At 36.8% G+C, this 14,083-nt stretch overlaps 1 protein-coding gene across 1 annotated transcript; it reads right to left on the bottom strand.

Annotated features, from left to right (window-relative positions):
• Nucleotides 1–1,429: 1,429 nt before the first annotated feature.
• On the bottom strand, nt 1,430–2,104 carry LOC130047274 (uncharacterized). The gene has a single exon (XM_056141902.1). It carries the CDS (start codon nt 2,102–2,104, stop codon nt 1,430–1,432), a length of 675 nt encoding a protein of 224 aa, XP_055997877.1.
• Nucleotides 2,105–14,083: the final 11,979 nt, after the last annotated feature.

Raw genomic sequence — 14,083 nt, 5'->3', positions numbered from 1 at the left:
CAATTAGAGTTGGGAAATAATCCCTGATCCATATCTTCCAAAATGCTTCAACCAGCTGTTGAATAAACTTCCATCTGAGCCGTGGGTTGCAACGTTCATCTATTTGCATCTGAGAAACTCGTGCACTGGATCTAACTAATAACAAGTCATTTGGGCATAAATATATTCGATCACACACCTTGGTTCCAATGGGTCTCTCATTCACCAAAATTGCAACCTCAAAAAATACAGCTTGCAATTCCGAAAATGTCAAAATCGAATCACCAATAGCAACTTCAAGACACCTCTTCACGGATTTGATCAAGGATTCACTGCACCCATTTTCCCATGGTGCATCCGCAGATTTAATGACATTCGATTCTATTCCATTCTTCTTTAGTTCTTTTCCCGCAACTTCTAGCTGTGTGCCTGCATCAGAAATCATTTGTTTCGGGTTGCCACGAAACAATACGAATCTCCTAAACACAAGGAAACTTCCCGTGTCGTAATCTTCAGCCTGGTAACATAAACACCTCTGCAGTTAAGGCAGCTAAACAATACACCATATGCCTTTCCGTGTGTCCGCTTATTGACTGTGTCACGTATGGTATATATTGTCCGAACATGTCAACGGTACAGTTGTAGAATGGAGGTGCTGGGCTCAGTTTACAAGAAGGTAAGACACCCATCTGTTGTTACACTAATACCTTATCCCGCTTTCTGCATATCACACAATTCTCCTTAACTCGTGTAATGATTTTGTGAACTCCAGGAATCCACTTCGTATCTTTGCGAATGTCACTTCCAATCCTGCATGATCTTCACTGTGAACACTGTGAACAACTAACTCGGTAAAATGTCTCTTTCTTGGAAACAAAACAAATTCTCTTTGATTCCATGATTGATCCACTCAGCCATTCGTTTTCCAACGCACATAAATAAGGAATGGCCCAAGTCTTTGAAACTTCTTCATGCAGTCCTTTGGTAAATCTTTCTGTGCATGCTTAACCCAACTCATCTCTGCTTCAATTAATGTCTCCAGAGTGATCTTGTCACAAATGCCCTTAAAGGTCTTCCTTTTAACTATGGATAAGACAATGCTGGTAACTCCAAGTAGTTTCTTCAAACTGGCGAACCAATCAATATCAATGGCAATGTCACAAAGGGTAGAGCAATTATCAGAAGTGATCGACATGGTTACTCCAACAACATCAGGTATCTGATCACTATCCAAGGTAGTTTCTTGACTTATTGGCCATAACTCGAATGACATATTTAAGAAATCTGAACCCCAATGCCATTTGGAGTCAGCCCCTAGAACACTTGCTAATGCAACTCTTGTAGTCATGTCTGCAGGATTCTGATCTCCTTGAACCCACTCGGTAGGATCCGTTTTGCTTTCTATTTCCGCAACCCGTGTTGCCACAAATGTTCCAAAACCATAGCTCTTTCATTGTATTTGTGCTCTGACAATCATTGAATCAATGATATGTACAATCTTGCTGAATCTAAAGTCCAGTTCTGTCACAAGTCTAGATGCAAGCACTGCTCCACACAATTCGAGACGAGGGGTTGACAACTGCTTCGTTGGAGCGATTCGATTTTTTCCGATAGCTATATTTGATTCATATGTGTTTTTGTTAGTCTGGCATCTAATGTAGGCACATGCACTGTAGGTTGGTTGACTTCCATCAGAGAATATGACAAGAATTGGATCACCTTCCGCGTTTTCTGGCATAATACATCTTTTGAATGTTATTGACTGTGATTCATACAATCCCCTAAAGAACTGGATCCATTTAACCCTCATTTCTTCACTCATAGGTTCATCCCATCCGTTCTGAATTTCTTTGGAACACGTGCTTCTCATGAGAATTTTCGCAGATAATATGTTTGGAGAAATAAGTCCTAGATGATGATAAATGCCTGCTACCTGACTAAGGACCATCCTGTGAGTTAGATTATCAGGAATAAGATGCAATTGTTCTTCCTTGAGATCATCTTCTAAATGTATTCCACGTCTTTTCGATGAAAAGTTCAATTTTGCCTTGGATGTCCAAACGTCATCTTTGGGTAACCAACACATTCCAAGAATGTTTTCGTGTTCGGCACATAACACATTCATTCCTGTAAAATGCTCATTTTGATCACCAGAGATTATCCAATGTTTAACGCGAAATACTCCATCATTTCAGTATCCTGAATTATTTCCTTGGCCTCACAAACAGTATTCACTGAGATAAGTAAGTCATCCACATAACTGTTTTTAATGACAAATTCTGCTGTCTTTGGGTATTCAGTTTAATACATTTCTGCTGTCATCCGCAAGGCAATAGTGGAAATTGCTCCGCTGGATCTGTCTCCAAATATCACTGGTGTTAATATATAATGATCAGGTAGTTTGTCTAACTGCAAGTCTTTCCATACAAATATGTGTGTATGCTGATCTCTTTCAGACAGTTTGATTGCATTATACATCATGGTGATATCTCCTGCAATAGCTTTTTTTGGGGTGTAAATCTGATGATGACCCCTACAAGGTCATTCAGAACATTTGGTCCCTTTGCCCGATATTTGTTCAATACATGACCCATATACGACGATGATGAATCAAATACGATCCGCACAGGTGTTGATTTGGAATTCAGTTTTAAGACCTTGTAGTGTGGAATGTAGTGAATAGGCCCATCGTGTGTATCCATCTCTTCATCAGTTAATCTTCTTGCCACGCTCCTTTCCACCATATCCATAATCTGATCACCATATGCTTTACTGTAATATGGTCCTGCTCTTTCCAAACGTCTTTCTATGGGTCTCAATCGATACATTGCTGCGTTCACATTGTTAGGGATCGGATATGTAGCGGTCCAGTATTTACCCACTGCGTCATATTGAAGTCCATCCTTTATAAGGTGTAGCTCACATTCTTCCTTCAGAGTGTAGCTTCCATTACCTGGCGGGCACTTCCCGCACCTGCAACTTTCACACTTTGGTACACAATCAGTTCCTAGACATTCTATGTCAAAAAAGTAATCAACAGCAGTCTAAAAGTTGCCTATGCTCAACCGAATAGGCTAAATTTTTCTTCAAGAAGTATGATGAATGCACACAAGATTTGATTCTGCTGTAACAGGTACTCGTAAATTGACATGACTTCCTCTAATACAATATCCAAATTGATTCCGCATCAATTGGATATTTCCAATCTGATCAGCTTTCTCTGGTAATAAAATGCAGCAATCGACTCCTATAAGCAGATTCACTTTTCTTTTAGGTCTCAAGATGTCCCCCTTTGACCCCCTTAAAGAATTTCACTATTCCATGGATATCCACCTTTGAAATACCTGCTGTAATTTTGTTCATTCATTATACTTTAACTTGCCAGATCTTGCCGTTCATGTCTGTCAGTCGCAGCAAATATTCCTTACTTTGAACACACTCAGATGTGTTTCCCACCTTTCTAACCGATTCGTGCGTCAGAAGTGATATATTAGCACCAGGATCCCGTAATGTAGTTAGTGACATACTGTTGCTTTTTACTTTACTGATCATGAGAATGACTCCCTTCTTTCCTTGCTCTTCATTAACTATGTTCACGTTATGATGATGCGCACTTGCATTTAAGATTGCCCCATGTAAGAATGGGTGATGAAATCTACATTTTTGTTGACGAAAGTCTGTGATATCACAATGTTTTCTGTTTGTACACCGTTTTGAAAGATGACCACTTTTCAAACAACTAAAACAAGCGCTATTTCTTCTTAGTAATTCCATCTTTGTTTCTCCATCCAGGCCAGAAAAGCCTATACAGTCTCCAATGCAGTGATTATATGTCTCATGATACCAGCATTTTTTCCTTAAAGGAGTATCATTTCCGGTAGTGTCATGTGTCACACCCTTTTTTTTTTGCCGCTAAGAAGAGCATCCATTACTTGTGCTAGTCCATCAATCACCTGTTGCATTCTCTGTTCATATTGTTGCATTTGACTTTGTTCAACTACATGTAATGCGTCATTTTTTTCTCTTGTGAATTTATCATGGTATGTATCCTTCCCTTACAGGAAACACTGCCAGTTTCACTATCTCTAATATCTGAAGTCGTGTATTCAATTGTGGTCTTCTCGTCCAAAAGAAATCTCAAGAATTCGGAGAAGTCTGTAGACTTTAACTTACGGAAGCCGTAAGGCCCATTTTCTCTTCTGAATAGATGGTAATAACTTTTCAACCTCACTTATCATGGTAACAGTATCCATTTCTCTTTCCAAGTCCATACGCTTTAGAATTAGTCAACATCCCTCCACAGTTTCCACCATTTCGATAAACTACATACTGTCGTCTTCCGGAACTGTTTCCAGTGCTTTTATGCCAGTCAAAACAGTGTCCGCTAACTTTTCTGGCCTTCCATATTTTAGATCAAGACGCTTAAACATCTCCTCAAAGTTATTGTCCACTCCCTTAATAATTTCCAAGGATTCTCCAGACAAAGAACTTTTCAAAGCAAATGGATCTTCTCCATAAGTCGGAATCATATGGGTAACATAGTCCAATCTAAAGCTAGGATAGTCCCGTATCTTGACACTAAAATGTGGTGGATCCAATGTTTTCACCTTTAAGAATTGATTTTAACGCACTTTTCTTTCAATGCATTCTTTTGTGTTGTTAATTTGAAACAGGGATCTAGCTTTACACAACTCTTCGTATAAAGTGTTCATATTGTGGTTCACTTCGCCCACTTTAGTTTTGTCATCTTCACTGTCTGAATCAAAGTTCTCTAGATACTCACAATGCCGAACTTTCAAGTCCTTGCATGACTGTTCTAAATCATCTAACATATGTTTGTTTACTTCCGATTCTTCTTGATCCTGAATTTTCTCCAGAAGACGTCCGTATATTTTGTGGAATCTTCCCGTCGCGGTACTTTGTTTTTTTCCCCTGTAATCCTTTCCGAATTCCCCCTGCCATCCGATGTGTTGAAATGTATAGGTCAACAATAAAACAATACACCATCTGTTGTAACCATTTATTCCAGTGTTTCAACCTACAATTTATGAAAATACAAAAATTACCAAATTCATGACAAAACTTTGTTCCGTAGTTTTCACACCAAGACATATCCTACAAGTTAGTTTGAACAGCCATTCCATAGTTCACCCAAACTATAGAACTCATAATTAATAAATCTACATGAATTTACTTACACATTGATGGGTCCAACATTATTCAGCTATAACATACTAAGGAAAACGTGCCATTCCAAATAAACACACTTCCGATGATATTAAACACAAAATAGTGGCCAACTATAATATTTCTGGAAAGTTTACAATATCGTTGACGATACAGCGGGAAAATAATATATTTTCATGTTTTTAAATTTTCTTTTACTTGAAAACTATTCAAAAAGTACAGTTTAATGTCATGTTCTAGTAATCATGATATTCATTTATATCTAACATTACCTTGTTTATGTGTTCACATCCCATATGTCTATGTAAATGCGAGAAACTATGCATAACAGTTTGGGTCGGGATTGAAAGTCCGTTTATTAACCTATTTTATTAAGATTTCCTCAGGTGCACCGTGTATTGTAAACAACTTATTAAACCGGGCCTTATTGGATATTTTGCACTGGATGGCAAGTTTAACTTGCAAGTATTTCTGGCTGGATAGTTTGGAGTGGGTGGGTAATTATTAGATTTTTAAAAAATGCCTGGTTGAGAATTATAATACATTTTGAAATTCACCTATCAACAACTCTACCTGGTGAGGGTGGTCAACGAGGCACGTTGTAGGTTGCTCGAGTGACAAAAGGTTGGCATTATAGTCCTGAGCATAAAGGAAATGAATGCCCATGCTCTTCTAAAACGTATATCTTCACTCAGAAAAACAAAACGTGTTCAACATGTTCAAGGAAATTCTTATGATAAAAAATGTAGAGAAAATTTATCAACTTTTGTGTTTTACCCTAGTATATATTTCATTGAAAATATCTTTCATTTGAAAAATCCCTTTGAACTAATTTCTGCTCTAATTAATATAAAATCTAAAACATTTAATACAAAATATTTGGACATCTATGAATTTTAAAACATTGGCCAACAATAGCAGAAACATGATGACTTAAATTTTGATATAAACTTTTAGCAACTGATTTCCTTATATATCCTTTGTAAGAGTGGAACAAACACATTTAGTGTGATGTACTTTTTTTTACAGTCGTATGATATGTATGGTTGTTCAGGGGGGGGGGGGGTGAGAACAGAAACTGCAGACATTTATGTCATTAATATTGTAAAAGTTGGTTTATATTGACTTTAGATAATTTTATGAAAATAATGTAGAAATGGGATTGTTTTAACTGAATTTTATATTTTAAAAAAAGTATATGTTTCTGGCACAATCTTGTAGCCTGATTACAGGTTGCATTTAGATAACAAAATTACAACTGTGTTTTACATAATCAATGTAGATACTAGTTTATGTAACGTGAATTGAAAATGAATGCTGAATTATTTCATCACTTTATTCCACTCTCTGTAAGATATTTTAACAGTAGCATCTTGTAAGTTTAGATCCTCTATAAACTATATATATTGACACAGAATTTATTTCAAAATCATACCTTTAAATTACCTTAAACAAAGCATAAAGGAACAAATGAGCAAGTAAATAAATTGGTAACTAACATATTTACAAAGCAGGGGTAGATCCAGAAAAATAAAGTGGGAAGGGAGAGGCTTTGACTCATGTACCTTTTCCATCCATAAAGGGGTGGGCGAAGAGCCCAAAATGGCATAAAATAGACTATTTGAGCTATTCTATGATGTGTAACAATATACATGTATTTTTGCATGTGTTGTGTGTCAATGACTGACCTTCTTACTTCAAATCAGTAGGGGCCATTTCACGCAAGAGCTATAAGTGTACCGAGTGTGAATGTCTATCAATCAAAGGGTTCTTGAGATTATGTGTATTGAGCAGAGAAAAGTCCACTGACTGACAAACAGGTGCAAAACAATATATCCCTTTTTCTAAGACATGGGGGCGGGGGGGGGGGGGGTAATAATTAATCAGACTTGCACTTTCATAAGAATGTGCACTGTAGATTGGTACATATATGCTACATGTATTTATTTATCACTGACACAGGTTTCAAATGCTTGTAGTGATGGTATGTTACACCCCAAATCGTCATCCGTCCCAAATCGTCGGCGGTGACAATTTGGGATGGGCGACGATTTGGTTTTTTTTATGTAACACCCCAAATAATCATCTGTCCTAAATCGTCGCCGATGACGATATGGACATAACCTCACATCCCTAATTGTCGTCCCCCTTGCTGCAACTATTTGGAAACACCATTTACATACAAACTGGCACTGTTTGTTAACTCCTTCTCTCCTCCTCTTTCTTCTTCTTCTTCTTCTGTGGTCTATAAATGAGCGCAAAAGGTTCTCTGGACTTTATAAGTAAGACGTTTTAATCTTCTACTTCCTCTTTTCATTTTTAGTTGTATAATGTTTTTTAAAGATGTCCGACAAATCATTTTGCCTTTTGTTGTAGGGTCATTCTGCTGATCATTTGTTAGTTACCTCAGATTATATTAGATTACGCATGTTAGCCGCTGTTTGGACACTCGTGAAAACCTCGAGAAACACCCATCCTTCCTCTTTATTTTTCAATATTTTCTTTTAGTTTGTTTAACTCGTTACGTTCTCTCTCTATTTATCTATCAAATGAAACCTATGTGCTTAATCCCAATATAACCTACATACAAAAGTTCAGCTCAATCGGTTCACAAACACCAGAGTGACAGTCGAGAATAGTTTGCTATGATTACAGCTCGCGGCGCTTTGAGGTCGCGATCAAGACGTTTCATGTTACAGGAAGCACATGCCAGGAACACATGTAACCCACATATCGGTTCACAAACACCAGAGATATCACAGAGTTGCTGAAAATTGTACACACCTCGCGGCGCTTTAAGCTCTCATTCCACAATTCTCATTTTGGGGGAGGCATGTCAGACGGTCTATTGTAGTCTACATACAAAATGTCAGCCCAATAGGTCGACAAACACCAGATATAATTATGGGCGCGGACAGACAGACAAACAGAACAAGTGAAATCTATGTACCCCCATATAAGAGGGGGTGTAATAAAATAACTTCTGTGTAATCTATCCTAAAAAGTCAATAAAATATTGGCGGGCGATGATTTAGGACGGGCGACAATTTGGGGTGTACTATAGTACATCCCAGATTTTCGCCCCCTCATGATAAGTGCAATCTTGGCCCAAATCGTCGTCGGGGTGACGATTTGGGTTGGGGCAACAATTTAGTCCATGATGCTGGTATGAAAACTTTAAAGAAATATACGTGAGCTAAATGACCTGCTCTTTGTGACAGTTTATTATTATTATTATTATTTGAAATATACATTCAAGAACCCATGCAATGACCAGTCAAATTGAAGCAGACTTTAAATAGTATTATATATATCTAATAAAACATATCAAGAATACTCAAGTGGGCACTTAATCTTAATCATATGAAGATTTATAATTGACATTAAGAACTGTTTGAAAGTAAAATAGAATTCTTTAAAAAATATAGACCCAAAATATTGTCTTTGATATGTATATGCATGTAAATATATCTTAAGAATGAATTCTGATTAGTCAAGAGCTCGGTGGTTACCACTCGAGCAAATGATTTTGTGCATATGAAATATTTTTTTTAAACAATTGCATATATGAAATAACTTGAAGGAAAAAAATATGTACATAAAATTGAAAAAAAATAATCAATGAATTTGAGATTTGAATCCGGTACCTTTTGTTTCTAAGACTAAAGACTTTTCTCTCTCTTTTTAAGACTAAATACTCTACCACAAGGCTATCAGTGAATTTAAAATAACGAGGAAGATATTATATTGTGAATATTGCATCTCACAAAAAGTCATATTGTGTCTTGCATTTGTATATGCAAATTCGACTGAAAACTACATGTAGTACATGAAACTCCACTCTTTTGAGGTGATATTTACTCCTACTGATCCTCAGTTAGACTCAATCTCAGCGAGATTCGTCGAGGCTGGATATTTGGACGGACGCCTCTTACGAATCTCATACCAATGTCACACAAAGTGATTCGGGAAATCTTGCCTGAACTTCGACCGCTTGTTGCGATTAAAATGGGTTAAACTGAATTTCTTGTCCGCCTTGACTTTTCGCCTTAGACATCCTATTAATTCCCTATCAGAATGAAACATGCATTTATTACCTTTACATGGTGCAAATACGACAGTAAATAAATTAAGTTGGCTATTTTCGAAGCCGTTGCAAACGGCCACCATTTCATATTTACGTTCTCAACACTGAAGAGTTCCGATATACTCTTTCATGACAGTTTGTAATAGGATTGGAAATACAGAACTTACTGATTGACAATTACTTTGTACAAAGCACTTAAGCATAGAAATTGAAAGCAATAAAAAGACAACTGTAATATCTAATCAATCTATTTGAAGGCGTTCTAAACTATCGGAAATCTTCAGTGTTGAGAAGGTAAATATGAAATGGTGGCCGTTTGCAACGGCTTCGAAAATAGCCAACTTTATTTACTGTGGGATTTGCACCATATAGAGGTAAGAAATGCATGTTTAATTGTGATATGGAGTTAATAGGATGTCTAAGGCGAAAAATTGAAGCGGACAAGATTTAATTCAGTTTAACCCATTTTAATCGCAACAAGCGGTCGAAGTTCAAGATACCCCGAATCACTTTGTGCGACACTGGTATGAGATTCGGAAGAGGCTTCTGTCCAAATATCCAGCCTCGACGAATATCGCTGAGATTAAGTTAGACCTAATCTACATTTCTATCTGAGACATGCAGGGAGCGTTTGTGTGGAGGATACGTAGATGATGTCTGCTATTATTGCAGACAGTTCAATGAAAGATGCCATCGATTAAAACACATCATAGCGTACCTGTTGAAAGCATGATACTTATAGAAACGAGGGAGGGGTGTCATCTGTAGTCGTATCATACAATTCTATATACACGTACAACATTCGTTTTAATTTTTATGTTGTACAGTAATTATACATATTACGAATTTTGTCTTAATGTGTAAATAACTGCATTTGAAATTACCGAAATGCGCCGACCAGGTGATATGGCATAAGATAGATATGTTGCTCGGTCTTCTTTGTCGGCTGCTCCACACACGATCTGTATGCCTCCGTCTATCTTCAGTAAAGCCAGATGCATCAATGTCTCTCCGACTCTCTCCGAAGGTAAATAGGTTCATTTCCTTTAGATAAGGCTAGAGGGTAGATCACACTCTGTTGGAACATTGTTCTACACTATATAAAGTTTTGGATCCGCCATATTCCGCGCACTTGATAGTGCAGCGCCCTTAGCGATCAAGAACGATAAACAAAATTGTATGAAAATCGAAACATTCAGAGAGGTTTTAAAATGTTATATTAAAACTTTTAAAAATATATATATTTCAGAGCATGCCTTTTTCATTTGTTTAATGTTATATGATGATATATTTTCATACCCGCTTTGCTGTGTTTAGATTTCAAAAGGATTACAAGTAGTATTTTGTATAGATTAGCACTAAGCATGTTCATAAATATCTGTCCACAATTTTGGAACAAGGCGAATTGAATCAAAACTACTTTGAACATTTGCTGAACATATTACAGTGACTTAGTATGCTATTTTTGGGATCATTTCGTGAACATGGACTCATCACGAAAATGCGATTTTACCTGGTTTTTACGTGGAACCATACTTAAGTATTACGAGTGACTTTTACAATCAGGGAAAAGAAGTTAAAATGATATTTTTCGATATAATTTGAGCCTTTGACAAATTATAGCATAAAGGGCTATTATACAAGCTTTACAAAATTGGAATACGTGGTTTGGTTTAGAAGTTATCTATATGATAGGAAACAGTATGTCGTAGTTAATGGTAGCAAATCAGACATAAAATACATTAAGGCTGGAATACCGCAGGAGAATATACTTAGTTCTCTACTTTCTCTTATATATAATAATATAGCATATTCTATACTATTCAATCATATTCAGAATTACTATTCTATATTATTTATAACTTATTCACAAATATTATATACGTGGTCAAACTTTTTCATGACGATACATTACTTTATATTGTTGTCGATAATGCAGACACCTCAGCATCTCTACTTAATGATGATCTTGAAAAATCATAACAAATGATCAAAACAATGGCTTGTATCTTTTAATCCACTAAAACAGAATATCTAACTATATCTAATAAGGTCAAGAAACATTTCCATTCTTCATTGATAAGAGTATTTAATGATGTTTATCTGAAATAAATCGAATCTCATAAACAATTAGGGGGCATTTCTAGTAGTAATTTATCTTGGAATGTGCAAGTACATATGTAGATCTAACAGTGAAAAAAGCCTTTTCACGTCTGAGTATGTTGCGAAGGATCAAGTTTATCTTAGATAGGAGAACTTTACAAAACTATTTTTCATTTGTAGGACTGGTCCAAGAATACGCTGAGATTATGGGACAATATAAAGGAATATCAAGTCAATAAAATTGAGAACAGACAGTTAGAAGCAGCCGGATTAGTTACGGGGGGACTGACATCCATGCATCTTGTAAATAAAGAAACGGTTACATTGTCAAAACTTAGAGAAAATCATCGTCTTATCCAACTCCACAAGATGCACCGTACTTTGACTCCCAATTGTCTGACCAACAACATCAAATCACAACAAATTTAAGGTCATACTTACAGCACAAGGGCATCGAATTCACTACAGGAAATCAACTCTATAACCAAGCGATATTCAAATTATTATTTTTTTCCAGCTACAATAAGTAAGGGTTAATGTACGAGTATCGCTCCATTCCTTAAAAGTAATGGACCGAGGCCCCGAAGGGGCCGAGGTCCATTGCTTTTAAGGAATGGAGTGATACGAGTACATTGACCCACTTAAAATCCACCTTTGCTGGACCCAAATAAAAACTAAACTTTGTGTATTTTAATCATGTCTTACGTTTTTCATTCTTTTGTTGCATGCATTTATATCTACTTGTATAAAGGTTGACCTACTTTCCGAACACTCCATTCCTGAAAAATAATGGAGTGTTCGAACAAAAGAATGACGTCATAGGTGGATTTTAAGGAAATAGAAGCACTGTGGCAACGCACTTTGAATTTTTTTTTCAAGTGCTTTAAATATGGGACCAAATCAACACACTTCAAAAAAAAAAAAATTCAAAATGCGTTAAATTTGGGACCAAGTCATCGCGCTTTGACTTATTGATTGTATATTGTTTAACGTCCCTCTCGAAAATCTTTCTCTCATATGGAGACGTCACCATTGCCGGTGAAGGGCTGCAAAATTTAGGGCTATGCTCGGCGCTTATGGTCATTAAGCAGGAATGGGTCTTTATCGTGCGACACCTGCTGTGGCACTAGACCTCGATTTTTGCTGTCTCATCCAAAGGTTTAGTCGCCTCTTACGACAAGCAAGGGGGTACTGAGGAACTATTATAACCCGAATCCCCACGTGCACGGGTTGAAACAAAGTGTGTTGTGAGTGTACATCAGCATTTTTTATGGAGACACCTAACGCACATTGACTATATATATAAACACAAAAATTCTGGAACTTTGATTTTAATTAGTAGAGAGAGTGTTGTATTTCTTTCTCAAAATGAGAGGAATTGATCTACCGTTGTCGTAAACGGGGAAGGGAAAACCAAAGATACATACCAAGAGGAATCACGTGACATGGGCACGGAGTAGGAGAGGAAAAAGTGAGCTCCGCTGAATTTCTCAATATCTTGTATATTTAGAGTTCCACAGAATTCTTCTGGTGCAGAGTACTCAATAATATCATACTTTATGTGATAAGACTTTTTTTCTTGGATTTTTGGTGTGTTGTGGTGTGTTGAAGTGTTCTTGACATCGAACTGTTTTTTCAAAATGTCGACGGAGACTCCGAGCTCAAGGAAAGAGGAGAAAAAACATGAAAAAAAGGCGCCAGAAATACACAGAAAGAATCGGAAAGAAGGTTAGTGCAGTTGAGGTTACAGTCAAAAAACGGTGGTTTCAGAAAAACAACCGCATAAGAAACAGAGATCAAGTAGTTCGGACATCGATACCCCTAGTGGAGCCCCCAACATATTGAATGACTTGAATAAAATTCAGGAAAGCTTGCATGAAATACAACAAACAATGGTGAATAAGAATGATGTAAAGGAAAGTGAAATCGGAATTAAAAGGGGAATGAAAACAAGAAATTCTGACAGAAATTAAACAAACCATTGAAGAAGATTTGAAATCGGAGATCACGGACGAAGTCAGAGAAACTTTCGATCAAAAAATAGACAACAAAGCCAGAGATTTCGAACGTCAAGTGAAAGAAGTGGCAGATGGGCTCAATTTAGATCTTGAAACTATGCGGGAGAAATTCGTTGGACAAAATCGTGAACTGAGATCACTGAAAGAAACCCTAAAACAATGCCAAATCATGTCAGGGGATGCCTTACAATTAGCTAATTACAATCAACAGTACTCCCAAAAAAAAAACCCATAAAATTTTTGGGTTGGAAAGAGACAAGGGACGAGGATCTGAGATCGGATTTATGTACCATTCTTAAACAAAAAGTTGGCGTAGATTTAAATCCAAATGATGTGTTGGCAATCCATAGATTACCAAATGGAAAGCATGGTGGACCTAGACCAGTCATTGCGAAATTCATATCAAGAGAGATTAAAGTGAAAGTGATTAAAAAACGATCAAATGAGGAACTAAAAAAGAGCTTTCTTATGTTTGACTATATCACGCCAAGGAACTCCAAACTGATCAGTGTTCTAAAGGAAGACCCTCGGATTTTGTCAGCTTGGATCTATAAAATATTTGCCTTAGATAAGGACAACATCAGACACAAATTTGATATCCTGGACTCTGTGGACGACAAAGTGAAACGATAACTTTCAAATATTAGCGGAGCCAAATACGATAGACTGTTTACATCGGGATCGTAAGGTGATCGGGATCGGGATGATC

This window comes from Ostrea edulis, chromosome 6 (assembly GCF_947568905.1).
Source record: "Ostrea edulis chromosome 6, xbOstEdul1.1, whole genome shotgun sequence".
Taxonomy (NCBI): Eukaryota; Metazoa; Mollusca; class Bivalvia; order Ostreida; family Ostreidae; genus Ostrea; species Ostrea edulis.
The sequence above is the reverse complement of the archived record's forward strand: the minus strand, read 5'-3'. Positions and strand labels throughout refer to the sequence as shown.

Excerpts from the sequence above, each read along its gene's own strand:
- LOC130047274 (XM_056141902.1), bottom strand. The coding sequence starts at position 2,104 with ATGAATGTGTTATGTGCCGAACACGAAAACATTCTTGGAATGTGTTGG.